The sequence below is a fragment of the Lichenostomus cassidix genome, chromosome Z (genome assembly GCF_008360975.1).
Source record: "Lichenostomus cassidix isolate B80296 chromosome Z, HeHo_3.0, whole genome shotgun sequence".
Taxonomy (NCBI): Eukaryota; Metazoa; Chordata; class Aves; order Passeriformes; family Meliphagidae; genus Lichenostomus; species Lichenostomus cassidix.
In genome coordinates this window covers 17,446,655-17,473,924 of record NC_139511.1, presented here as the reverse complement: position 1 = coordinate 17,473,924, position 27,270 = coordinate 17,446,655, and the positions used below count along the sequence as shown (strand labels likewise).

At 39.8% G+C, this 27,270-nt stretch overlaps 1 protein-coding gene across 2 annotated transcripts; it reads right to left on the bottom strand.

Annotated features, from left to right (window-relative positions):
* Positions 1–677: 677 nt before the first annotated feature.
* PTAR1 (protein prenyltransferase alpha subunit repeat containing 1) lies at positions 678–25,451 on the bottom strand. Of its 2 annotated transcripts, none has more exons than XM_085043741.1 (7): positions 25,346–25,451; positions 19,563–19,732; positions 17,514–17,580; positions 12,525–12,629; positions 8,621–8,834; positions 1,773–2,089; positions 678–1,219 (listed from the first exon to the last, which is right to left on the bottom strand). In XM_085043741.1, the coding sequence occupies exons 1-7, from the start codon at positions 25,429–25,431 to the stop codon at positions 871–873; spliced, it is 1,308 nt and encodes a 435-aa protein (XP_084899867.1). In that variant the 5' UTR covers positions 25,432–25,451; the 3' UTR covers positions 678–870. The 2 variants fall into 2 exon arrangements, with proteins under 2 accessions (XP_084899867.1, XP_084899868.1); XM_085043742.1 differs by having other exon boundaries at positions 678–1,216.
* Positions 25,452–27,270: the final 1,819 nt, after the last annotated feature.

The window sequence follows — 27,270 nt, the reverse complement described above, 5'->3', positions numbered from 1 at the left end:
GTGATCAATTCTGATTGTTGAGATAAAATAAATAAATAAACACCAAGTAAGAAATTAAGGTAAGGTAGTCTGTTTTAAGAAAAGTATTTCTAAACGCAGCTAAATACAGCTCTGACTGCAAGTGTGTGAACATATGTTTGAGCTATTTTCTGTCACGTTTTCCTGCATCTGCTTATCAGGATTTCAACCTCACAGACTTTCTATGAAGCTTATCTCACCATTAATAAGCAGACTAGTTAAAAAATTGATAATTAAAACCCAGTTGAAGCAATAAAATTGATAATTAAAACCCAGTTGAAACAATAAAAGTCATGGTGGCTCCAATATTGTTACTCCAGCCTTCAGAACGAAACATTGTGTTCTGGTGCTCTACCAAACACTACTTTACAAAAATAATAGCACTCACTGAATATAGTCTGGATTCAAATAAGGTATTAGCATGATGCCACACAGGAACAACCTAGAAACAGGTTTAGCTGATACTGACTGATTCTTCCATTCTTTTTTCAGACACTGTTTCACAAGCATTTAAAACTTTTTTCTCTTTTACCTCCTTTTTTTTTTTTTTTAAGTCAAATGATTCAGAGTCCACCTTAATGCAGAAGTTAAAAATAAGAAAATGTCATGGTAGGAAGCTGACAAGAGTGATTTCTTAAAAAGGTAAGGAACAAACTGCATTTGCTTAATAAAAAGGTATGCCAGTTTTTTAATAAAGTGACAGACTTCTACTCTGAAATTGAACTTTAGGACTGACCATCAAAAGAGAGAGAAACACAGAGTTAGCTAACACTTGCAACCAAGACATGCATTTGTGTCTGAAAAGAGAATATTGCACTAAGAGAAGAACCTTGAAAGCTTTAAACGCTTCCGTCACTGACCTAAAAAAGTCACTAACCATTTTCTATAAGCAGTAGCAAATCTGGCTTGGTCCACATCCCTACAAGTTGATAATACTTTATCAACAAACCGGTATTCAATTTCTGGACCAAGAGAGTCCTGCACAGGAGCACGCTTCAGGCGTTTTGTTTCTTGGGTATAACCTTGTTTGCTGCTGGATTCATTCAAACCATCGACATCCATAGCTTGTGCCATGTGACTTGTTGCAAGACTGTGGTGGGAATTATTCAGAGTTTCATCACTGCTGTCCACAGATGATACCACTGCACTCAGAAGAGGAAGTTTGTTGCTTAAGTGCTGTTGAAGGTAGAATACACACCTTCTTCAAAGGAAAAGAAGAAAGAAAAAAAGAAAAAAGTCATGCACTGAAAATAACCTGTGTTGCTGTTGAACTGCTTCAATTCATTTGCCATCCCACCAGATTCACTCACAGACACGAAATCTGCTGTCTTTGCTCATGCTCTACTAGAAGGGGCTCAGTGTCACTTTGGCAAATCTACTGTTACTTAGTCAGGAATCTGCACCCAGCTAGTAAAGCAGAGGTTTTCTGAAGCCAATTTTCTGTCTAAATTTTGCTCATTTTTTGTTGCTTAGATATTCAAAGTGTGAAGAGGCTTATTAACAGCACCTTATGTCTCTTGCACAAACTATAGGGACAAGCAGAACTTACAACGACAACATATCTAAGCCAAATCAAATTTCCCATGCAACAGTTCTGATTATGCTCTTGAACATTTTCCAAAGGCTTAATACACAGTAGCTAAACAATCTTTTATTGAGTGGTACTTTCTCAAAACAGAGCTATTTGTTTGGAAATATCACAAGAAGAACCATCCACAAATCAGAAGGAAACTCTTTAGACCAAGTCCTCTTACCTATGACACCATAAGGTTTCATGCCCTGGGTAAGTATCAATCAGTTCAGTGCAGAGCTCCATCTCTTCATCTAAACGGCGTGGGAGATCCACGCTTTGCTCCTCAGCACAGGCAGCTTCTGTCCCTGCACTCTCTTCCTCCTTCTGAAGGCCAGGATTTTGTTCATTTACCTTTTGATTTTGTGCCAGTATGTTATTGTCAGTCACTGTTCTGCATATCAAGGAATTGAGTAAGAACTGGCGGTAATGAAATCCGCTATGGTCCGAGACATGCATGGATACCCAACATTTAGTGGATGAAAGTTCATCGAGGAGAACCTGAAACAAAATGCAGGGACAGTTATCAACCAGTATAAAGAAGGAATTACCACCACTGTTTCTGTATTAACCTCTTCTTTGGGGATTTCAGCCACTGTGGTAATGGTTTAAGAACCCACAGAAAAATGAAATATCACTGAGCCTTTTTCACTGTGTGCTGAAAAGCATCTTTGCATCCTTGCAGAAACCAAATTAATACTTCTTGCAAATTCTGAAAAGGCAGGTTTTTCAAAAACCTGCTCACAGGCTGAGTGGGAAAAAATCCAAACCACTTATGACATTAAATAAGCAGTGGTTTAAGAATCTCAGAATGGTTAGCAATAAATTCCATTTAGAGAAGGTACAAACTACACTGCCATTAGCTTTAAGAATTTTACTTTTTATCCAGTGGATTGTGGGTGTCAGAGGGTGGGTGAGTTGCTTAAAAAGAAAAAAACCAATTTAATTTACAACTTCATTTTCCATGAGAGAATGTCAACCATAACATTATGTTTTAAACTCCTAGAGACTGTGAAATACAAAACTATTTGTCCATAATCAGGCTGCCTGATTATTCTTACTACCAAAGAATCCCTAGAATGGCTTTCACAACAACTCTGGTAAATACTAAATTGTTGACTGTAGCTCTGTTTTTAACACTGCTGGCTCCCATCATTTTTCTTTTAATTCTGAGTGCTTTTAAACCTTCAAAATTAATTTCTAGAGAGAAATGCAAATGTGGCTACCAGGCAAAGCTTCTTTTACTTTGCTTTCTCTGTTAGAGCCAGTGGTTTTATTTTTTTACAGGTCTTAAACTCTTTCTTCATACCGCTTCTCCTCTGGAGCTTAAACTTTCCACAGAGATCAAAACTACCTTTTTCATTTACTTCTAAAGACCTTGAATATAATCTTACTGGTATACTCTTGCTTTTAAGCTCTTCTCCTAAGCTACCTACATCACTTAACAGGACCGGCTCACGCAAAGCAACTTTCACAGCTAGAAGTCTTTTTGATACTGCAACACAAAAGCCACAGCTTCCCGCAAAGAAAACCATGGAAACACACAAGGCTAGCCATACAGCTTTTGCTGGGGCATCTGTTCTAAAAGAAATTGGAGCAAATACAATGCAAACAATGTCTTCTACCCAAGATACTGAAGATGTTTTCCTAAATCTTGACAAAAGATACCAGCATCACTTTCCTTTTATAGATCAGCAAACTGAAGTACAGTATTAAGTAACAGTCCATACATGGAGTTCTTAAGGGGGCTGAAACTCCCCATGTCCAGATCTGCACTTTAAACCATCGGATCAGCTTTTCCCTATCCAGTAGAACTCAGTTAAATATTTTATACTTCTGAACTTTAAAATTTAGAAGTCTATTAAGAACAACGTAAGGCTCAGAAAAATCAGACCAGCCTTTATTCAGCTGTGATTGATACTAGATACATTTATGTTCAACTGAGACTTTGGAAGAATCCTATTCATTTATCTGAAATATTTATAAGCTACAAATTTACAGGGCAACATTTTAATTACACATCCCCTGTACAAAGAGAACAAAATTATTCTCAGGATGACTCCTTACCTGAAGTATAACAACTTCTTTTAAAAAAGCAACACAGAAGACTGCCATTAAAACTTGTTAAGATCTACAAAAAACAGAGCCTCTCTCATCTAGGACCCTCGGAGTACCAGTGGAAGATGCTTCAAACAACTGGAAGTAAAAGAAAAAGCCAGCTAATGTCTGAATTCCAAGAGGTTCTTTCTTACAAAGCCAGCTTTCACCATTTCCACTACTATTGGTACCAGCCGTTGTACAAGTCCTTTGCCACTGTTCTGTGAAGCAAAGACGAAACTACATGAAAATACCTCCCTTCCCACTCTTAACAGTGTCTTTTCTACCTCTGGTGGTGAGCTGACTACCATGGAACTGGCAGACTCCCCTAAAATAGCACACACGTGTTCAGTGACCTTTGTCTCAACCTCTGTGTTTGCACTGCTTCTTTACATCCTCCCTGACCCTGTGCTTGCTTGTTTTAGAGTGCTTTTCCAACTGCAGACCAAAACCTCCCCCCTGGTCTGGGACACGGGGGAAATGAAAAGGAACTGCATCTGGGGAAACAAACTTTTTGGGATAACCAGATAAATATAGCAATGCCTGCTCACAGAAACTAGTATTTTTGGAGATACAGTCATCTAAAACAAAGCTAAGGCCATACTGGGGATGGCTACAAGAAGAGTTACTTTGTGTTTCATTTACATGGTCTTGTGCTCTGGGCATCACATAAGAGAAGTGTTTCCTTATGACAATTACCCCACAACTTATTTGCTTGCTTGTTTTATTCTAGGGTTTGGTGTAGGGACAAGTCTATATCCATCCTGTAATTACGAAATTGAGTATTCCAATCTAAGGAAAACAAAAAGGTTTGTCAGTCCTTGCTGAACTACATCTATTTTTCTACCTGCATGATTTCAGTAAAAAACATGATGTGTATGAATTTTAACAGACTACACCCCTACCACTCTATTACTCCAGTTCTCTAATTATTGTCAGAGACTGAAATAGTTCATGCCTCAATCATTGATATAAAGTTTTGCTCATAGTAACAAAAACTGTAAAAAGAAGCTACAATCAATGAAGCCTCCCTGAAGATACCTGACTGGGACTTTAGACTGAGAGTCAAACTGCTGATATTAGATAAAGGGGAAACCTATTGTTCAGTCATCTCAGGCTGAGGGAAAGGTATGCATCCACAAAGGCCAAACCTCAGCTGCTCTGAGAATCATCCCTGGCTGAGTTTGGGGTGGGGGGAGAGCACAGCTCACAGACACATACTTCCCCCGCCAGCCAAGGGGGGAGTGGGAGGTTTGGGGTGCATGGTGTAACCTCTGCTCAGAGGCAATAAACACCCATTCATCCTCCATTACACAAACTGTCCAGCTGTGGAACCCCCAACCCCACAGGCCACATCCACGGGACTTTCACGTGAGAGGCAGCTGAGAGGGAGTCACAATCCATCAAAGATCCCCCAAAGTGCTCCCCAGAGGCATTGCACCACAGGAGTGCATGTGATGCAAGCAGAGTCTGCTGCTAGAGACTGTCCCCTCCCCTGGGGGGACATGCCTGGACATTGCCCCTGGCCTGAGTGTGTATTAACCCATGGCATTCTGTGCTTTTGGGGGGAACCATCACCACCAAGAAGACCAGCTGGAGAGGATAAATGCAACATCCTTGGGATTCATGGATGGGGATATTTTCTGTCACCCTCTTTCTGTCCCCTTCACCTCTTTTCCTACTTCTCCTTTTCTCGCTTTTCCTCTCCCTCTCTCTCACATTTACTATCAAATAAAATCCACACTACTGACTGGCATGTCGTCTCGTTTGCACCTTAATTTGGGGCGGAGGTATTTCCAAAGAACCTTAATAATTGGATCATAACAATTATGCAGCCACCTTTTAGTAGGTATCTGAAGCCTATGATCTAACCCCACTAACTGTACAGTCATGTGAGGCAGCTGAAATTAGGCTTTCCAAGGCAAGTACTCCAGTACCAGAAGATCAGATTAGTTTAAAACAATCTATTCTTGACAAATCCTTGATTGATATTAATGAACTCTACTCAAAGACTACATAAACTTGCTAATGCCATTCAAATTCCACAGCTAGAATAAACTGAGATTTCTATTTCGAAAGAAGATAATGTTTTTGACTGTCTAGTGTAAGAAAGAAGAAACATCTATATCCTGTGAGAAAATCCTCCTACCAGGCCAAAACTTTCTCCTCTAGAGTTTTAAATCTTTTTCCTAGAGCTTGAGCTGAGACTCAGCATGCAGCAGGATTATCAAACCAAAGGAAAAAACCAACCAAAATCCTATTAAACAGCCTACCCCTTGAAATCCTCCAGAACAGGCCAACAGCTTCATTAATGATAAACCTATTTTGAGAAGTCATATTTAAATTATAATACTACACACAGTTTATGTTTCTGGACCTGTGCTTCCTTGTACACTTCAAACTACAGGCAAAATTTGTATTATAGCAGAAATACAGCCCTAAATAATACAGGTCTCAGGCAACCTTGCTAGAACTAAATGGCCGCAGAATCAGTGACAGTTTTATCTGCCAATTTTTCAGCATGGGTTTCAGTCTTGCATCTCGGTGAAATTTGTCATACTTTTCAGATATTCAAACACAGAAACTGCTGAAGGTACCACATGAGACACCAAGCAAGCAAACAACCTACATAAAATATGTAGGGATGGGGTCAGGAAAGCCAAACCAAAGCTGGAACAGAACTTGGCAAGAGGCACAAACAATAACGAGAATGGATTTTTTAAGTACACAGGTCAGAAAAAAAGACCAAGGAGAGTGTATGCTCCCTGATAAGCAAGAAGGGTGAATTGGTGGCAACTGATACAGAGAAGGATGAAGTGCCTACTGAGTTCTTTGCCTTAGTTTTCACTGGCAGTCAGACCTCCCACCTCTCTCAAGTCCCCCATCCTCCAGATTTGTGCGTGGGAGAGTGAAGTCCCTCTCACTATAAGCAAAGAGCAGGGTCAGAACCACTCGAGGAAGCTAAACAGGCACAAGCCCATGGGATCTGAAGGTCTACATTACAGAGTTCTGAGAGAATTGGTTGATGCTGCCAAGCACTTCCATCATATCTAAAGTCATGGCAGTTATAGGAAGTCCCCAGTGAGTGGAAAAAGAGAAACATTGCTCCCATTTTCAAAAAGGAAAGGAAGGTCCAGGGAAGTAGAGACCAGTAAGTCTCACTCCTGTGCCTGGGAAGATCATGGTGCATATCCTTCCAGAAGACATGCTAAGGCTCATACGAGGCAAGGAGGCATGGTATGAGGCCACCAGCAATCATGCCTGACCAATCTGGTGGCCTTCTGTGATGGAATGACAGCAGAGGTCAACAAGAGAAGATGGATGCCATCTATCTAGATTTCTGTAAGGTCTTCAAAAAGGGTTCCACGTGACATCCTTTCCTCCAAATTTGAGACAAATGGGTTTGATGGAAGGCCTATTCAGTGGGCAAGGAACTGGCTGGACGGATGGATGCAGCTAGAGAGGTATGGTCAATGGCTCTAGGTCCAGGTGAACACCGATCATGAGCCCCCTCAGGGCTCTGTCTTGGGACTGCTGCTCTTGAGAATCTTCATCAACAACACAGTGTGATCAAGTGTACCCCCAACACATCTGCAGATGATGCGAAGCTGAGCTGTGCAGTTGACACAGCAGAAGGATGGGATGCCAGAGAGATCTGGACAAACTCAAGAAATGGGCCCATGAGTTCACGAATCCAAGTGCAAGGTGCTGCACCTGGGCAGGAGTAATCCCAGACATGAGCACAGACTGGAACTCAATGAGAACAGTCCTGTGGAAAAGGACTTGGATGTTCTCACAGAGGGTAAGTTGGACAAGAGCTGGCAATGTGCACTAGAAGCCCAGGAAACCAAGGGCATTCAGGGCTGCAACAAAAGTAGCATAGGCAGGAAGAGGGGATTCTACCCCTCAGCTCCACTCTGGTGAAACCCCACTTGGAGTGTTACATCCAGATTACCAGCATAAGGATGTGGATCTGTTGGAGTCCAGAAAAGGATGACAAAGATGTTCTGATGACTGGAGCACCTCCCCTAGTAGGACAGGATCAGAGAGCTGGGCTTGTTCAGCCTGGAGAAGGCTCTGGGGGGACCTCACTGTGCCCTTTTAGTACCTTAACGGGTCTTATAGAAAGGAGGGAAAGGGACTTTTTATATGAGTAAATGGTGACTGAACAAGGGAAAAAGGTTAATGAAGGAGGGCACATTTTGATTAGATATCAGGAAGAAATTCTTTACTGTGAGGGTGGTAAGGCACTGAAACAGGCTGCCCAAGAGAGGCTGTGCCATCCCCATTCATTGAAGTATTCAAAGCCAGACTGGACAGCATCCTGAGCAACCTGATCTAGTAAGTGGCATCCTTGCACATGGCAGGGTGGCTGGAACGAGACAGATGTCCCTCCCAAGCCAAACCATTCTGTGATTCTATGAACCTGCATATTTTTCTGAAAATCTGCAATGTCTGCTTTTTCCCGGTTCTCCTTATTTGCTTTTTTCCATGGATCACATCTTGCAAATAATCACTGTATAATTCTGCCTTTTAAAGTTATCTAGACATAAATTTCATCTCAAGTTTGTTGCTGTCTTTTATGTTCCACACTTTTTCCTAATTTTCCTGTAAACACCTCCTGCGAGGCCATCTGAAGAGATGCACTGATGGTGTTTTCCCACACATTCATTACCAACAAGTACTAAGACAGGAACAGAACTTTGTACACTGGCAAGAAAAATGTAATATTTCTGCTGAGCAGAACCTGCTTACGCTGAAAAGAAAAATACTAAACATGCTGCAATATTTTGCCCACTTTCTTAAAACATTCTTAGCTACCTGTGATAACTTCACTTGATACTCTTCATTCATGTCATACAATCTGCTTAGCAAATCAGTATTTGGAGTTTTTGGACAAGAAAATTTAGGAATTTATTCACTACTGTATTATACCTTGACAGTGAGCTTTGCCAAATGCTGTAAAACCCAGATGCGATGGGACCAGGCATTGTAGTTGCTTGGATATCTCCCAGCAGCTTCAGAGCAGACATTCATTTCCTCCTGCACTAGTCGGTGAATTCTCTCCACAGGTGCTGCTCCCAGGTTTCCTTTAGTTGCGAGACTGGGCAAGGAGTTTTCCTGAATTAGTTGTTGCAGCACCCACCGTCTGGTTAAATGATGTAAAGTGTTAAAGGTGAGAGAGAAATTTTAAGAGGAAAAAAAAAGTTTTCATTTATATAAATCAAATCTTTCCAATATTTCTATTCTCTGAACTCCACCGTAGCTAGGTAATGAGAGAGCATTAAGGAACCATCTGAATGCTTGCCATACTAAAAGCTATGACACTGATCACACTCCAACACAGCTGTAACCGTTTGTTCACTCTACGTGATCATGGCTACTTACAGCACATTAAAATAAAACAGAAGGAAACAGCAAATTTATGAAAAAGTGCAAATGGTGCCTGCATGAGATTTCTAATGAGCCCTTCTTTCAAAGTCTTGATTAGCACTGAAATGAAGTATCCAAAGTGAGACAGAAAAAGAGTGATTTAATAAAAAATTAACTCTGCTTTGAAAGTATCTTTTACATTTGTCAGTACTGCACACAGCAATTCAAATTAGTTTCTGTACATCACCAGCAGTAGCAAAGTCCAAAAAGCTTATGTTTTCAAGGGCTGTAACTATAAGCAAAACAAATGCTTTTACTGATGCATTACACATATTTCATTTCATGTGACTGAGATAAGCGCAGATTCCTACAGGTTTTGGTTTCTCAGACAGAGTTCTAGTATTTTTGGAGGCAACACCAATGCTGCATCTGCAGCCCCAACACAAAAGGGTCCTACAAAAATGGATTACAGAAGTGTAAATTTCCACAAAGCAACACACGTCAATAGAATTGCAATGTCCGAACATGAAATGCTCTGGAGAGCTGGACATCCTCTAATCTGTGACACAGAGGTTCTCCTGTTTTGTACTGGCTCACATTGGTTCCAAAACCAATGATTTGCTACCTTCAAGAACATGTCAATCCTGGTTAAAAGAAATCAATTAATAAAATAAAAATATTAAGTTCCTTCTTTTTAAAGAGAGAATGCTATTTTGCAAGCCATATATAAAATTATATGGAGAGAGAGAGAGAAAGAGAGAGAAAGAGATAAGTCAACCATTGTATAAAAACCAAATTGTTAATTCATCTGCTTTTCCTCTCATTTGAAAACATTTATAATATACTTGTTCACTGGTGGCTTTTATACACATTGAATCTTTTTCTCTCAGTTATCAAAAAAGGACAAAGTATTGGAAGACAGTATTAAAGATAATTTGTAAGAATGCGATTTTAAACTGACTGTTTCTCAGCAGAAAATTATAAGCAGTGCATGAACACTTTCTTCCTATACACCATTTGTTTTAAGTAAAGATGTACAGCCAAGCAAACCATGCTCTGACTGCTGTGTAACAGTATTTTATGAAACATAATTTTGAAGACTTAATTTTGATTTTTAAAAACATCTGTGATCCACACATCACCTTTTAGTATTTTTTTACTTCAGATTTTTACAGATATGCAAGCAACGGAGAATTCCAAAATAGTCTAGGCAAAAAAACTAAATTAGAATCACTCTCTTAACAAAAGATATATATTATTTCATTAATGTCAACTTCTGAGTAAAACCATACAGACAAATTATTGCAACTCTGTAACTATTTCAGTTTATAAAAATAAGTATGTTTTCTAAAATAAAGAATTCTATATAAATTATACAGGCAAAAGAGAGGGAAAAAATACAGACCTTATGGTCTCTGTGGCTACAGCATAAAAAAAAATTAATTTGAGCTACTTTTTAGGCAAGGCAATTACAACCTCAGAAGATCTAAAATATATTTTTAGAACCTGTTGAATGTCATGGTATTACTTGGTTTTTAAGAAAAATTTCCTCCAATTAATTTGGAGTCACTTTCACTTTTGTTTGTTCCTACTACTCTTACAGTTCCGGGAATTACTACAAAAAACCACAGCATTGTTAAGTGACAACTGCAATAGATACACTGACTGTATATGCAGAATATGTATCTGAACCCCCTGAAATATACAGCAGGTCATCTGACAAGATGAATGACTGATATTTTGACATCTTTAATGACTGTATCTGCCATGCATAAGAAAAAATAATTTGGATATGTTTTACTGAACTTCATTTGTAGCCCCATTATAGGTTTTTGCATCTTCTGTCTGAGACTTAGTACCATGGGGGAACAGAAAACCCAAAATTAATAATTGTGCTGATGCAGGAAAAAACCTCTGTGAATCTTATTTTCTAACATATATCAGTCATGGTCAGCATATCCAAATCCAAGCCAAACACCTGTACAGTCATCCTCAAATATACTTTTCTGATGTAGGCAAATAAGAGAAAGAACAACAAATTATGGAACTATCAAAATACTCCTAATTTAAGTTTGCATGGAAATTACAGACAGGATTTTTTATTTCTAAAATGTAAATAAATATAAAGAACATAACATTCAGACTTATTTGATAAAAACATATTGATCGTCATAATGATATGGATGTCATCACATTCAGAACAATTAACATGAAAAAAATCCTATTTTTCCAGTGTTAGCTACCATGTTGAAAAGGTTGAACTACAAGAAATTGCAAGATTTTTTTTCCCATTGTAACTACACACTCTTGCTTCAAAGCCATCAAGCAGCACAAGTCAGTAGCATGGAGACGATGAAACGAAGTTGAACAACAAAATTAAAAATCAATGCTGCAGAAATTCATTGTTGCTGTTGCGGTACCAGTGTTGTTGCTGTATCGATGAAACACCTTGGAATATTCCATGCATTGCATTCTAGGTTAACTTCAAGAATTTTAAGTTCATGTACTGACAAAGAAGAGTCTACCAACTTCTCCTTCCAAAATTCCCCATGCAGTCAGTAAGTTTTGTTATGTTTTTCACAGACTGTGAACCCCTATAACGTGGTACCAACTTCACAGTTGCCCTAACACTGGACATAAACACAAACGTTGCAAACTGCTTCCTAATGCATTACATGTAAATCTCTTTAAAGCTGTCTATAAAAGGATGACCTATCTTTTTACTTCTGTCATGAAAAAAGATCACACACATACAAAGGGTTTGTTTTTTTGGCTTTTTTTTAAAGTTGAGCAATGGATCTAAACTTCACTTGGCTGTGCTACAGGCATTTTATGAACAGTCAGTCATGACTGAGATGGTTAGCTTTGTGCACTTGAGTAATTCTGGAGTTAAATGTTCCAAACATGTGATCTGTTATTTTAATATCCAGTAGTTGTGACTTAATAATTTGGCTTAAGTTAGAAGTGATAAAAAGTTAAATTCACCAAACCACAAAGACCAGTACTGAAATGGAAAAGAACCCAGCTTTGGTTATAAAGTTTGGCTTTTACAGAGTCTTCACTTTCTGAAATGCCTGTAGACAAGCAATACAGCAGTAAATTGGAGGGGAAGAAGGAGAAACCTACAGTGCTCAAAAACTTACTATTGAAGGAATCAGAATTTTCAGGCTGAGAATTTTAGGTGTTGCAAGACGCAATAAACCTCTAGGGAAATTTATCTCACCTCCAAAGTTTCTTAAAACAGTACTCAGCAGAAAAGGTGAATATGATTTCAGTTCTAAGTGTAAAATATAGACAGGTAACTTCAAAAGCCAAAGTATGATATTCTGCAATGACTGGTTCAAAGAATCTGCTGTATTTCTAGTCCTGCATCTATGACTCTCCTTAACCCAAGAACAGGAAACAAAACAAAAAAAAAACCTAGGAAAAATGTTTAAAGAGTCAAAAGAAGGCAAGGGAAACAAACCTATGAATCCATGTTTCTGGACTCTTTGGAAACTTGGTTAACGCCAGTTTTCCAAGATGCAAATCTTTAAGTGGATTTAAAGTGCCAGACAGTATTAATTCTTTCCTACAAAAGATAAAATAATCTGTGTGAATAAAAGTAGTAACCTGAAAACAAAACACAAATCCCAATAACAAACTGCATTGCCTTTGTATCATAACACAACTTCACTGTCAAACTACAACTTTGGTGGATTAACCCCATCTACTGTACTCTACGTTTGTGCACAAAGAACTTTATCTTAACCTGAACACATACAACCCATTAGTTCTCAAACCTGCCCAGGAATCACTGAGTCAACTGCCAACAGGGTTACATATATCCATAAACATTCCTTCTCCAAATGAAGCCCTTAGATAATTGTGTACATCTGAAAATACTCTTACACATAGCACTGCTCCACACCTTTGTATTTTTAAATATTGCTCAAGATACAGTGTCAAGGTTCCCTAAATTTATAAAGAAAAAAGAAATATTCTCTGTGTGTAGAATGTTTTACAAACTTAACAAAAAGGCTGAAATTGTTAAATTTACTTAAATGTATAACAGTCTTTGGTTTAAAAAAAAAAAAATTGCTCTGACAAAACTTAATGTTCATCCAACACAACCTTCCCACAGTACCTCCAACACAGACAGAGCAAAAAGAAGTCCATACTTGGCCTTCTCACTTTCTTTGTACAGAATTCCCTGCCCCTCACCCTCTTCTTTCTAGTTTTATAACTCTTACTGTCCTGAGAGTTTTATAACTCTTACTGCCTGTCCTGAGCACATTTGTATACATCACCCCACCACTGGTTACTCCAAAGGCACTAGTCTTCAAATCCTATTCTCTAATCTAGTAGGTATCAGCTCTGACGTAAAGATAGAGTAAGTTCCAAAGTTACCATCTGCAGACAGAAAACACACATTTCCCAGAACCTGCAGAAGTCACAACTGAAAACTGAGAGTGCAAGAAGCAGAAGCAATTTTGGCATGGGTTTGGATTTTGGTTTGGTTTTTCTAATAATTTCTGATTCATCATAATGATAGGCACGGCATTAGTAAGTGAGGAGCAGATGATCAGCTTTCTGACCAAAAGACCCCAATGGGATGGGAGGAAATCCATTGTGGAAAGATCTGGTATCAAATAAGAAGGCAAAACTGCTCTGCAGTCTGACACAGAACACACAATGTTGTCCTAAAGGTATGGCCTGAGTCTCACAAAGAAATTGACGTATTTCCTTACTGTGAGTACGTATTGTCATTTTCTGTCTGACTTGGTAGCTTTCAGTAGGAAACTTACTCCCATCTGGTACTTTGGCTTTGTGTTGCTATAATTAAACTATATAACCACAGTCAGAAGCTAATGGTTGCATCATTAACAGTGAGCAATTACTATTAAAATTGAAGAAAAGTGGGAAAATGTGTAAATCCTTACAGAAGTTTTGCTTCTGACAGCTACTGGGATATTTGTTTTTATCTCAACCGAGTTTCAGCATGCTTCAGATTGGATGCTTTTAGCCAACTTTTAACAGGCAGTTCAGATATACCAACCAGAAGTGATAGACTGACCAGATTGTTCTGCGCCAGTGCACTCACTTTTAGAAAGCAGACAAAAGAAAGATTCAGGGCCAGCTCTGGAGCAGGTGAAACTATTGCCTCATTACTGCAATGCAAAAGGTGACATTTGGTAAAAATTACTTACCACACAACGAGAATGAAAATACAGCCTACATCAGTCTGACACTTGAAACAAATATATGTACAAATTTAACAAAGATTTAGATTACCAGGCCACCTAGGTCCCAAAACCTAAACTTGCAGTGAAGAAATTGCTCCTTCTATGTTAAAGCATTAACTGTAATTAAATAGGCTCACATTTATACACTTTTCAAGTAAATTTCCTCTTTGGCAAAGTTGAGGAACAGTACAGACAAGATCCACCTTCACTGCTGTAGTAGAAAAGCTGGGTTTAGCTTTATTTATTTTCAGATGAGAGATTCTCTAATTCATAAAGGACTGCAAGCACAAGCATGACTGAAGTGCCATACACTCCCACGTAAACTTCTTCCAAGCTCTTTCAGCTAACATCCAACTTGGGATATATTAATTTCTACCTCACTTTCTTGCCATGTGGATCATAGATAATTTTTCAGCCTTAAGGATTACAGCTCCCATAAAAGATAATCAGGAATCATTTTGCCTTATGCTAACACCTTTGAAGTCATTCATATCTGATACCAAAATGTTTTACTTTTTAGAGCATCTTGTTCCCTGACGTCTTTTGACCAATTGTACGCGCCAGGACAAAGGCATTTATGACAATTCCTTTACAATCCACTTACATAAGAATTTTGGTATTTTAAGTTGCCAGGCTTTCCAAATTCTAAAAACACAGGATAACTGAACTTATGATTAACAACTGGAGATATCACTTGTCCCATTCAGTGTAACAGGTGCTTCTCTCTCAGCTCTTGGAAGTGACACATCTCCTATTCTTTAGCATGCTTCCTCTCCCCTCTTGCTCAAGACTCAGGGTTTAGGTTCTTCTGTAACTTCCCAGTCACTTCTAATTTTAATAAATTAGTAAACCACAAACCTATGTAGTAGTAGGCACATTACAATTGTTTAGAATAGCTCCAAAGTCAAAGTCGACCATCTATTCCTAACTAGCTTAGATAACATGTTTAAAGTTCTGTGCTCTCCTGTGCTTCATTAACCAGATGCAGCTTTCTAGGATTGTCAGCTGAACTGAAATGCTCGTTTGTCTTCCAAAACACCACCTTAGTCTTCTGAGTTGGCTCTGCCACATCCTGTGTCCTTTCCTAGGAAGCGATCTCCTTTTCTCTCTCTTCCACTATCTTCAAGTTCAGTACTACTGAGTCAACCACTATCTCTGAAGCTCTCAGCAGAATTCAAAATACAAAAAAGGATTATCCCAGACTAAAATGAAAGAGTCAGTAAATTATGAGAAACACACTTGGTGTGCAGGGCTGTTATTCAAGAAGCAACTAGAACACTTCTTACTTTTTAGGCTACTTAGAGTCTATGATGCTTTTTTCCCCTTAAAATAAAGCAGTGAATTTGTGTATGGAGAATGCAAGATGAATCTGGCATGACAAACATGCTCTGCACAAGATTAAACCAATCATCCCACAAGAGATCCCTCATGCTCTGCAAGCAGAGTGCAAATCTCACACAATTAGTGCTCAGCTCGGATTACCTCTGGATAAGGATTTCACCAGCATCTGTACAGAACACAGTCTGTCCTCTACTCTGTGCCTGATTATGCCACACATCTGGCTAGCTTGACCTGTAATTTCACAGAGAAGCTGAAATGTATGTCAACATAACAAAAATGCTTACCCTTCAAAAGAGCAAACTCCCAAACAGCAGGAGCCTAAAACAGTGTAGGGTAAGATTCATCTAAGCAGATCCTTGGCTAGAGAAGGCTCACTATTAACCTCCACAGATACTCAGACTGGCTTGTGTAACAAGAACTTCTTTCTTTCTGGATGCTAAACAGAGCTTCACAGAGACTGACAACCAGATTGCTGGCCAAGAATTTGGGGAGTAAGGCCACCTTCTGTAGTAATTTGTATATTTTGGTAAGTCATAAACATAAAAGAGAAAACAATCCTCATCCATATTTTTTAACATTTTTAATTCCTCTTACAACTTTGAACTACTCTTCTCATCCACATAAAAGCTAACTCCTTCAGCTGTCAGGCAGAAAAAAATCAGACTGATAAGGATGAACACATCTGCAATAAAAATTTTCCACAAAACACAGACTAAAAACCAATTATCAGTACCTTAAGATTAGATTACTGTAACAGCTCTAATACTTATACAAGTTCCTAATTCCATTTTATCACTTGAAAGCTACTCAAGCTATACATTTTCATGTCAGTAAACCCTTTGCTATCACATTTATCCCCTTTTTAGACCTGAGATGCTAGAAAGATAGAGCACAGCAGAATCCTTCAGAACTACATCAGCAGCGAAAGAGGAAAAAGCAGAAGTTACCATAACTAGGGCTGACAACTACACACAGCCATCATCTTTCTAGGTCATTTTGTTAATGCACTAACTACAACAGTGCATTAACATAGTGCACCTTAACTTTTCATGAATGCACTCCTAGAGACTACCGTAATTTTGTCAGCCCTCCAGCCCTTCTGAAACTATAGCTTTAAGACAGTCTCCAGTCGTACCTAGGCAGCAAAAAGAGAATATTCCTCCAATCTGAGATTTACAGAAAAATCGCAAGAATACAAAGTTTAAGGAACTGCACTTGTTTCTGCACCTCCTGAAGAGTAAGGAAGTAAATTCCTGCTCCTCCTCCATCATGACTCCTGGACAAGTTCTGTAGCAAGAGCAACGGTGAAGCTATACTAAACCCAACAGGTACAAGACAGGAGAGGAGTGGGGAGATGTGCTTGAAATAAAGGGTAGACACCTCCTCCCTTGTCTTGCAGGGTATCTACTGAGGTTTATTCAGCTTTGATAGGCTGCACTGTTAGCAGCAGCAAACTGGGCTGGAATCTCAAAAAAACTGAGTGGGGTAAAAATGAAAACAGTGAATACACACAGCAGACATTAGTTGAGCAGTACCCTCATAAACTGCAGGAGGAAAAGAGGAGTGGTAGCTCAACAGGACTTATACACCTGAAAAACCTGGTGCAAACAAGTACCTTCACATGCAGCACTATAATCTTTAGCCTGCACTACAAAAACAAATAAACAAACAAACAGAAACAAAACCAGCAACACACACACAAAAAAATCAAACCAAAAAAGGGCAGTCTCAAACTATCTGCAACATACAGGAAAGACTTTTAACATTCCTTCAGCACTTCTTAACTCATGAATTCTTGCTGTGTCACTAAGTACCACTTGAAACAAAGCTTTCAGTTGACTCTTGTAAGGCCCAGGTCATTCTGATGGCATTTTCTGAGTGCAACATACCTCACATTCCAAGCAGTGGTGAAGTCGGGGTTCAGCAGTAGCAGGGTACACGTGATATCTATGAGCTCTGAAACAAGAACAAGAGACATTAAGATTAGTAGTGATTTACACACAGCACTGATCTCTCTGCAGTCCCTTCCCTCTCACTCCTCAAAGTCTCTGTGCTATGGGCTGCTATACTGGTGGATGACCACCTCTGTAAAAAGTTGCTCTGATTCATTCCAGAAAAAAATGCTAGCTTAATTTAAGAGGCAGTAAAATCTGCTCTACTCAACCTTTTCATTATTTAAAATAATTAACCCAGTATGGCCTCAGCAAAGAAAAATCATTGTATAGAATCCTTGAGTATTCACTGATTTCAATTGCACACACACTATATATGAGAAACAGAGAATTCTTCAAAGAAAACCCAAAGAGTTTTAAATACTATAGTAGAAGTAAAAATATACCCTACTATTTCAGTACAAGCCTGAGCTGCAGATGGCTGCCATATACCACACTGTTACAAAAAATATACACACTATAAAAAAACTGTAGCTAAAAAAATTAAACACCAGAGCCATGAATTAGGATTACAAAATTAGTCTGCTATTGAATTGTACAGAAAACACTTTAAATACATTGTGAAGTGCTTTAGACTGAAGTTTTAAGATTAATTCAATAAAAAGCCCCAAGCAAAAACCAGAACATTTGCTTGTATCCCTGCATTTAAGCACTCTATACTGTAGATTTACATATCATGCTTATTTTTAACTATATCATAAAAACTGAATGCGACTATCCAAGATTTTACTGTCAATTATATTTGGCTACATTTTCCCCTAATCACCCTACAGTTAACATATTAATTAGACTGTACTTCAGATGATTTCCAGCAAATAAGAGGTACTTCATTAGTTGAAGGAAAAAGATAGTTTCTCATGGAAACAGATCTCAGGTTAGTGCGGTTAATATGACTGTAAGATGAAATATTAAGAAGTCATTGGCAAAATTCAACAGTAATGGAACATAAATTAATTCAAAATGCAAACAGACACAGCTTCATGTATCTTTGAAACAAGACTTTATACTTAAGCAGGTGAAAAAGTGAAAACCTTTGTATTTTACTGTATGACTGATTGATCATCTACATCCATGTGATGTAGAGATACTAAAGATCTGCAGGTGAGATACTAAAGGTCTGAACTCTGTGCATTGCCACAGGGTGCTCTGCAACAGAACAGATATCCCTCTTTCTGGGACACTAAAATGCAAAAAGTAACACAGCTGGTAAAATATACTAGAAAAAGTCTCTCAAAGAAAAAACACCAGAAATAAGACACCGATATAAGCCCAGCACAAGAACATTCTTTATTACAACTGCTACTTAGAAGATACTGCAACAATAAACAAAAAGCTTGTTTCCTAAACTAGTTACTCTTTTTCATTTTTACCCTGAACAGGATACCGTACAAGCAGTCAAATACCTCATATGTCACATCTGTTCATAATTCTTTATTTTGAATTTTATTAAAGAACACATACCAAAAAAATTTTCATGCAAGTTAAAACAAACTAAAAACCAAACCAAAACAAAGAGATGGAGAAAGGAATTAAAACTTTACAATTACCAAGCTGTAGAGACTAATGATTTCTTGTACTTCTACATCTGAAACACACTGCACTAGCTTCTTACTTTAGATATATACATCACCACACTTTCTTTCTGATTCAGGAAAACAAGAGAAAATTCATTCGGCGTCAACTAACATCACTTCTAACCTTTCCAGTTCAGGCAAGAGAGAAAGAAATTATATTTTCAACTAAATGATCCTACAACTTGTTTAGGTTGTTAAGATGCACAATCCAAAGCCTGCTCTTCTCAGTAAACATCATCTCTTCCATCATTTAGCCATCATTTCCAGCAGTTTAGTGGTGGACTTGGCAGTGTCAGGTTTACACCTGGACTCAGTGATCTTAAAACTCTTTTCCAAACTAAATGATCCTACAATAAATAAAAAATGTGGAGTAAGAATCACATAATATACTCTTCTCCAACTCAGAACTTACCATCTTTGTTCAGCCACTGTTTTCTTTGTCTGTAGAGGAGAAGTTTATTGTGGACATATGGCAAAAGAAACTTCACACACCAGCTCTCCACACCAAGTTTGTTTTCTACCAGGACAATAGGGCTTCGGTTATATCTGGCTTCAGGGCACGGTATTAATCCAATTTCATCTCTTTAAAAACAGAAAGAAATATAATTAAGCTAATTTTCAGTAGTGATATTTTATTTTTTTTTAATAGAGCATGCTGGCAATGCTTCCAAACCAAACATTCCACCATTTTTTCCCTTGTCTTTGCTGAAATCTGTAATCTGAAAAACTTTAGTCAATTTTCACAAAGATCTTAAGGGGAAGGCCCCTTTTTTCCCCTGTTTTTAGATTATCATCTAAGCAGTTTAACTCAGCTGAATCAACACAAACACCCCTGACTTTATACTAAGCATGTGATGGAGCTGTAACCACTGCTTCTGCAAGGGAAACAAAACATGCTAACTAGTACAGGCACCTGACTGACCAAAAGCCACCCAGGTGTGCCCTGCAGCAGCATGACCAGGTGCTCTGAAACTAAAGATCACACAGAAGAAAATCACATAGACAGCCATATGCTCACTTCCACATGTCCCATTTTTCATTGTCCTATGCAAGGCAGCATGATTAATGGGGGAAGATTTGAGACACAGAAGCCATCTGATTAAATGACAATTCTGTACAAGAAACTTCAATCATGTCTCTACAAAAACAGTGACAAACACAAGCATTTGCACCAGCAATCAAAGCAGAAGAGACTCAGCTGTTTACTTTCATTGGGCCATACCACATTTCACTTTTTCCTCAGGTTATCTAGCATGTTGGAATAGCAGCTTCTTAAAATAAACATAGCACGTCAAGGGTTCACACTTATTTGGACAGAAAGCAATGTTATTTCATACTTTCCATTATGCACCATTTCTCCATCAACTCTCATTCAGTGGAAAAATTTGTTGCTAAAGAGGGAAATCCTCAGATCTCATACACGATAAGATTTCTTGCGATCTCAGAAAGTAAATCCTCCATCTTAAATCTTCTCAATACAAGATCTACACATACACTTCAAGTATCAGCCCCTCAACCTCAACTCAATTACCTGAAATAAATTTTGGTACAAAATAAATACTGTGAGCATGCTGATTTAGTTCTGTGTCCTCACTGGACTATTACAAAGGAATCAAAAGCGGCACAGTCTGCTTGTTTAAGAATATATTTCTTATTCAGAAAACAGATTTAATCTTCCATACATCACAACATACATCACAAAGAACACAGATAAGGTGAACTCAAGGTAAGACACTTGCAAATCACGTGGCTCTGCCTCCAAACACATACTCAGGGTGTGTGTTTAGCTTCCCTAGTCAGCTGAGAACAGAGAGAAGAAAAAAGCATTCTCCTACCCCACCAACAGCAAGCAAAGATCCTCATCTGTGCAGCTCCATTTAACACAAGTTAAGCTCTTCAAGAAGCTAGTAAGATCAAAGCTAAAATGACATTCAAGTCTTCTTCTTTCAACGTAGTATCTTAATAGCCTGAAGTTTGTACTGATTGCTGGGTCTTCTCTCGTATTAACATTAAATCCAGTCCTTGGCCAGACTTTGCCTGGTCTTGCATATACAGACATGAAAGTCTCAAAAGGCAATGAAGATGCAGTCATGCACAGCTCAGGTAATCAACTCTGTTATTTACCACAAGAACTGACAGCTATAACTTACAAACAGTATACCAAAGGTAAACAGCAAGGAGAGAAAAAAAGCCCCACAAAACACACATCCACACCTTCTCACCAAATGCAAAAGTCTGACACAGGTGAGCTAAGTTTCACAATACTACTTTGAACATGCCAAAATGACAGACAGGTACAGTTTGCACAAAGCTGACAAGTCATCCTAGAACACTCCAACTCCAGAATGCACTCTGGTAGCCAAAATCAAAGAGGACTAGACCCACTGCATAGTGAAATGCACTAAGTGCAATACAAAAACTGGTTTATCTGGTAACTGCTCAGTTTTTGCAAGGATGCAAACTGGGATTTGTCATCTGGTAATGCTGGTACATTTTGGGATTGTTTTTGATGTTTTGTGAGGTTCAGAAATCATGTTGCATTCATGCAACAGAATTCACAATGCAAAATACCAGGGGCACAGGTTTATCTAAGGTGGGATGCCTATCTCAACAAAATAATTTATTCAAGGTACCATCTATTTCTCTTCCTGAAGGTCCCTCAGATCTGCAGAAGGAGCAAATAACAGGGCAAGTGTACCAGAAGACACTGCTAAAGAATGCCTGCAGTGCCTGCTCCATCATGTACTCAAAGAAAGCTTCTGCAGCAGGACTCACATGCAGACACTGTTAAATTAGTGATTGTGAAATGAAGTGACTGACCATGCAAAACGTCCCTGCCCATATGAGGGAAGTTATGCCTGTTTACATGACAGAATTGCCCAAACTCATTGAAGATTGGTCAATGCTTGCATTTAAGTCAAGTGACAGGTGCAAAAAGCTCACAATACTGATGGAGATACCAAGTGAGGGCCACTGTTCGTTGGTATTTTACCGCTAGTTTAAAGTAAGATTCAGTTTCTCTCCCCAGATTTCCCAGTTCTGATATTGTGTCTTGAAGTTTAGAACTCATTTGGTGCTTTTATTTTCCTCTAAGCAGGCATCACAGTTACATTCTAAAAATTTCACAAATTATGTCTGTATTTACAAGATACTACATTAGTTCACATTCTTGAAATACACTATGGAAACAGCCAGAAACTAGTGGAAGTTTTTGGTGAGCTGTCATGAAGTCTTCAGCCACTGCAGAGCTTCTTCAATCTGAGCTGAGACCAGAGAAGATGTGCAAAATGACATTTGGGAGACCCTGGAGCTGCAAAATCCAGACCCAGACCTCAGTGCAAACCTTAGCCATGACAGAACAGTACTGACAAACCATTGCAGGACCTGCTTCAGGAGTCCTAGTCTGTGGACTCAGTCACTCAATGGCCCTCCACATAATAAACCCAAGCCGACCTGCTTTAAACTTTTAAAGCCATGATAATACAAAAGAGTTCCCTCTGTCACAAAACCATAATACATAATACATAATACAATGGTAGCACTAGGGACGGAAGCATTTCGTGTGACGCTACCATGATGGGTCTTCAGCTTTAGGCACTCCATGTGGAAGGACCTTCTCTGATTTTTTTTTCTGGAAAATCAACTTTAAAATAACCCAACCTCTCTGGGCAAAATGTAAGTAGTATCCTCAGATTTTGTACATAAAATCTGGGTTACGATCTAAGAGTTCATCTTGCCAGTTATGCCCAAAAAATTAATGTGCTTTTTTGACAAGTTCATCTATTTCTGGTTCACTTTACATGTAAAAGAACACCAAAGTTCAAAGAGAAAATATACACTGATCTGTACACTGTTGGTGATCTGTTCAGGTCCACTTGGACAGCTCAGGTACTCGACTTTTTCAAGACCTATGCTAGGAAGACTGGGTAGAAATACTTCCCAGTAAATTTAAAAGAAGCCTTACAAAAATGAAAACTAGCATGCTGACACAGTTATCCAGCTGAAAATAAATGGAGTTATCAGAGAGGAAAAGAATTTTGCATTGTTTATACAGTTAAAAGCTCATCTTAAAAAAATACACAGTCTTGTTGCGAATTTCATTTAAAGCAAAAAAAAGAGAAACATCAATCCTGTGTTATATTTAGTCTATAACTGTATTTTTACATACTTTTTAGTGCTGATCCCATTTGAAAACTTACAAAACTATGAACCTACCAAAATAAAACACCTATTATGACAGATGCTGAGTGGGAAAGTGTACAAGCAGCCAAAGACAAGGGTCAACAAATGCTGTAAAAGAGGTGAGTAGGGGACAAAAGTATGGTAAGTGAATAGGACCATCATGCATGTGGCAGATTCCTTATTTTCAGTGAAGCTAGGCAGTTCCCACGTAAAAGAATTCAAACCTGGATCTGTAACATGCTGAATTCAGGAGGAATTCACCTGAATTCACCTGTCAGGAACTGCAGCTGGCCAGCAGCAAGTAGGAAGACAAAATGCAGACACACAAAGACACCTGGCCAGCATGGCTGTAGCCTGGTGCTCCCGAGGCACAGGCAGCACAGCAAAAGGCCCACAGCCTTCACTGGCCTGCAGAGTCCATTTCAAGCAGTTTCAACCACTTCAGAGATCTAGCAGACAGAATTACCACTTTTTCTGCTTTGAGGGAAAAACTAGCAGTAGCTTGTGCTTTCTCCATTGAAGCATGTCACAGGGCATCAGTCTCAACACGAACAACTTTTGCAGCCTACTTTCATCTCTGAGATTGCATCTGTGAGAGAAAACTGCAGTAGCAGCATTTTCTTGAAAAACACAATCTCAAAGTTTGCTACTAATAAAGAATTCTGGCAGAGGAGTGGGAACTATGAAAAAATCAGAACATTCATTCATAAATACTGGCCGTTTACAGTGCATTATGCTTCACATCCTAAAAATGGAGCTGCAAGGCAAAACGCAGCCTTTTTTAAAACAGCATCCATATGCTGCATTCTAAAACCTGGCCGCCCACCCAAATTGCTTACTACATTTAGAGAAACATGAGGGTATTTATTCTAATCTTCTCTTTTAAGCAAAGGGATAAATTAAGTTTCATACGATTTTCCTACGCAATTGTTTGGCTTATTGCTTTCTGGAACAGATTAATAGGCCACCACCTCAGAGACTGCAGAGTTTCCAACTGACACAAATACAACCTCACTTAAATTATGAAGTTGTTATTCATTATGTGCTACCTTATTTTCCATAACCAACATGAAGCTTGCATAAACAGGTTGAAAGATACTTCCCTGAACAGTCTGCATCTTAAAACAAAGACTGGGAAAACATGTTCTGGGAAACAGAAATATGGGAGGCACTTAAAACAGGGTCTCAAGGCTGGTCAACAAATGGAACTGAAAATAAAACACACCATTTCCCCCCCAGATTGCTGGATAAATCTGATTGTCACAAGATAGCAATTACTGCAGTTTGCATTATTATAGGCACTCTGTCTCCCTCAAAACAACACTCAGTGAAAAGCACTGGCATCTCTTCCAACAGATACAGATTTGAAGATGGCATTCACCACTCTGTCTGTGCAGGAATGCCGTTCAGGAGGCTTCAATGCCGAGCTTTGTTCCCCGCAGCGCCAGAAGCGCGCTCCAGCGCACAGACCGCGGGGCTCCGCGGGGCTCGGCAGGGCTGGCCCACCCATCCCGACCGCGGCGTGCAGCACTGCCCACCGCCAGCTCGGAGACAGCTCACTTCACAACTTTTCTTTGGAAACGCGTTCATCTCCTGCGGACTGCGGAGCCTCGCTGGCTCCCATGCCTCGGTATGTGTGAGCGGCGAGGCGGTTCTGGCCGCCGGGCCGCGGCCGCACGGCTCTGAGCGGGTCCGGCTCCCCGAGCGAGTCCGCGGCGCCGGCCAGCAGGAGCCGCCCGGGGCGGCAAGAGCACCGAGGACAGGGACACCGCGCCCTGCCCCAGCGAGGCACAGGTGCCACGGCAGCCGCCCGGGGCCGGCCCTGCCGCTCGGCGGACACCCGGCCGGCCCCGCGGCCGCTCACGGCGTGACCTTGGGCCCGGCCCCGGCCCCGGCCGGCCTCGCCGCGTCCCCGCCGCGACCCGCACCCCGCCCGCCGGCGGCCGCGCAGCTCGCACGGGCCGCAGGGCGGGCAGCGCTCCCTCCGCGCCGCCCGGCTCCGGCCGCACTCACATGTGAGGGTTGCGCTGGAAGGCGTTGCGAATGTCCTTCACGACCCGCTGCACCAGCACCGCCACCTCCTCCGGCGACTCGGCCATGTTCCCGCAGGCGGCGGCGGGAGCGCTTCCGGGGCAGCGCGGGCGCGGGGCGGTGCCGGGCGCGGCGGCCGGAGCCGCAGGGATTGTACCGGTGCCGGCGGCAAGCGTGCCGGGAGCCGCGAGTGATGAGCACGGGTGTACAGCTTCTCTTGACTCCCGAGAGACGCGGGAGCGCTTATCGCCTAGGCTGGATGCGAAGAGGCGATTGTAATGCTGAGCCGCAGCTTCTGCGTTTGCTTGTCGTTTAGAAATTAATGTATCGTGCCAAAACAGGTTGTTTTACAAAGCATTAACCGTGCGTGGTTGAATCGTCTCTAATGTGAAAGCTTGCAATGTCATTGTCGTCCGCTCCATCGTTGCCTTCCCCCCACAGGAGGCCTGGTAGACCCTTCCATATATTCTTAAAAACAAAAATAATCTGGAGAAGAGGGCTCCATCTGTCATACATACCATATATATGAAAAAACAAATAAAGTCCATCAGGAAAACACTGAGGGTGTTCTTACGTGCTGAATTTGCCAGCTTTTTGCTAGATTTTTAAGTAAACTCACCTTAAAGCTGAGACATATTTCACGTTGGCTCTTGCCTTTCCGCTAGTTAAATTTTGTCAAATTTCATTGTTTGCTGGGAGAGAACATTTCTCTCTTTGATTGTTTATCATCTGTTCGTGAAATAATATTTTTAAGTGTTTATGAATGCCTCTCTAAGCTATAAATTGGTATATTTTTCTACACACATGCATTATTCTGGTTATCACAGTATGTTTTGGGTTTGTTTTGTTTAGACTCACATTCCTCTGCTTGAAGGTTATGTAGAGCGCATACCCGGGAACTAGAGACCAGGATTTCCTGCGTTCCCAATTCCTGTGACTCTGTCCTTTTCACCATTAGAACACTACATTTTGGACTGTGGACTGGCTGCTTTGTTACGATATCGATTTCAGTAGCTAGCCTGAGGATCTCTTGGTGCTCACAGGTGTCAATCCACCCCAATTGCAGGATGCTGAGCTGAATGCCTTTGCAAGCCTGAAACAGGCAGGACGTGCTGTGTTAGCAGCTCCAGTGCAGCCTACCTGCCAAAACATTTTGAGGAGTTTGAGAAACTAATTTATTGCAATTACTACATAAGCACTGAATTCAAGCAGACTTTTCATTTATTTCCTTTCAGTAGTTCTTTTTACTCCTGTGCATGCCCAGGAAAAAGAGGATGTAATAGTGTGAGGTAGATTGGAATCACCGTCTTCAAAGTACTGAACAATTGGTCTGATCTGTTCCATTTGCTGAGAAAATAAATGATGTTTTAATTTTGGTTTTGGCCTTCAACTCAGTAATTTTTTAATGCAAATAATAAGAAGACAAGAGCCTGGAAAGTCATATGGCACTTTAAATGTGATATTAAGAGATTGTTGTCTTTCACAAATTTGGGCCTCTACAATTTTTTTTGCAGGTTCAGTGTGTTAAATTCCAAATTAGAAAACTTATTACCTATGGGACATTTTGTGGGGCCTTCTTAATAGCCCCTATATTAAGTGGAAAATTTAGACTAAATAAGGCTGGCTTCAGGTAATTGTATTACATGTCTGTATTACAAGGTTTTTGTACACCTTGTAGAATGTATGGACACTGTTTTTATGATGTGTGGTATCTGAAATTATTGAAGCAAACCAATATATTTTAGATGTCAAATCAGCAAAAATAGAAGTATGAGGAAAGGTATTGCAACACTTGGTGGGCACTGGAAGATCTTTTTAGCTGAAAAATGCAAAATGTTTTTTTCAAAATAACTTAGATTGCTGTGTTCAGCAGATTTTTAATTTGTGCCTATTTGCCTTGCTAAAAA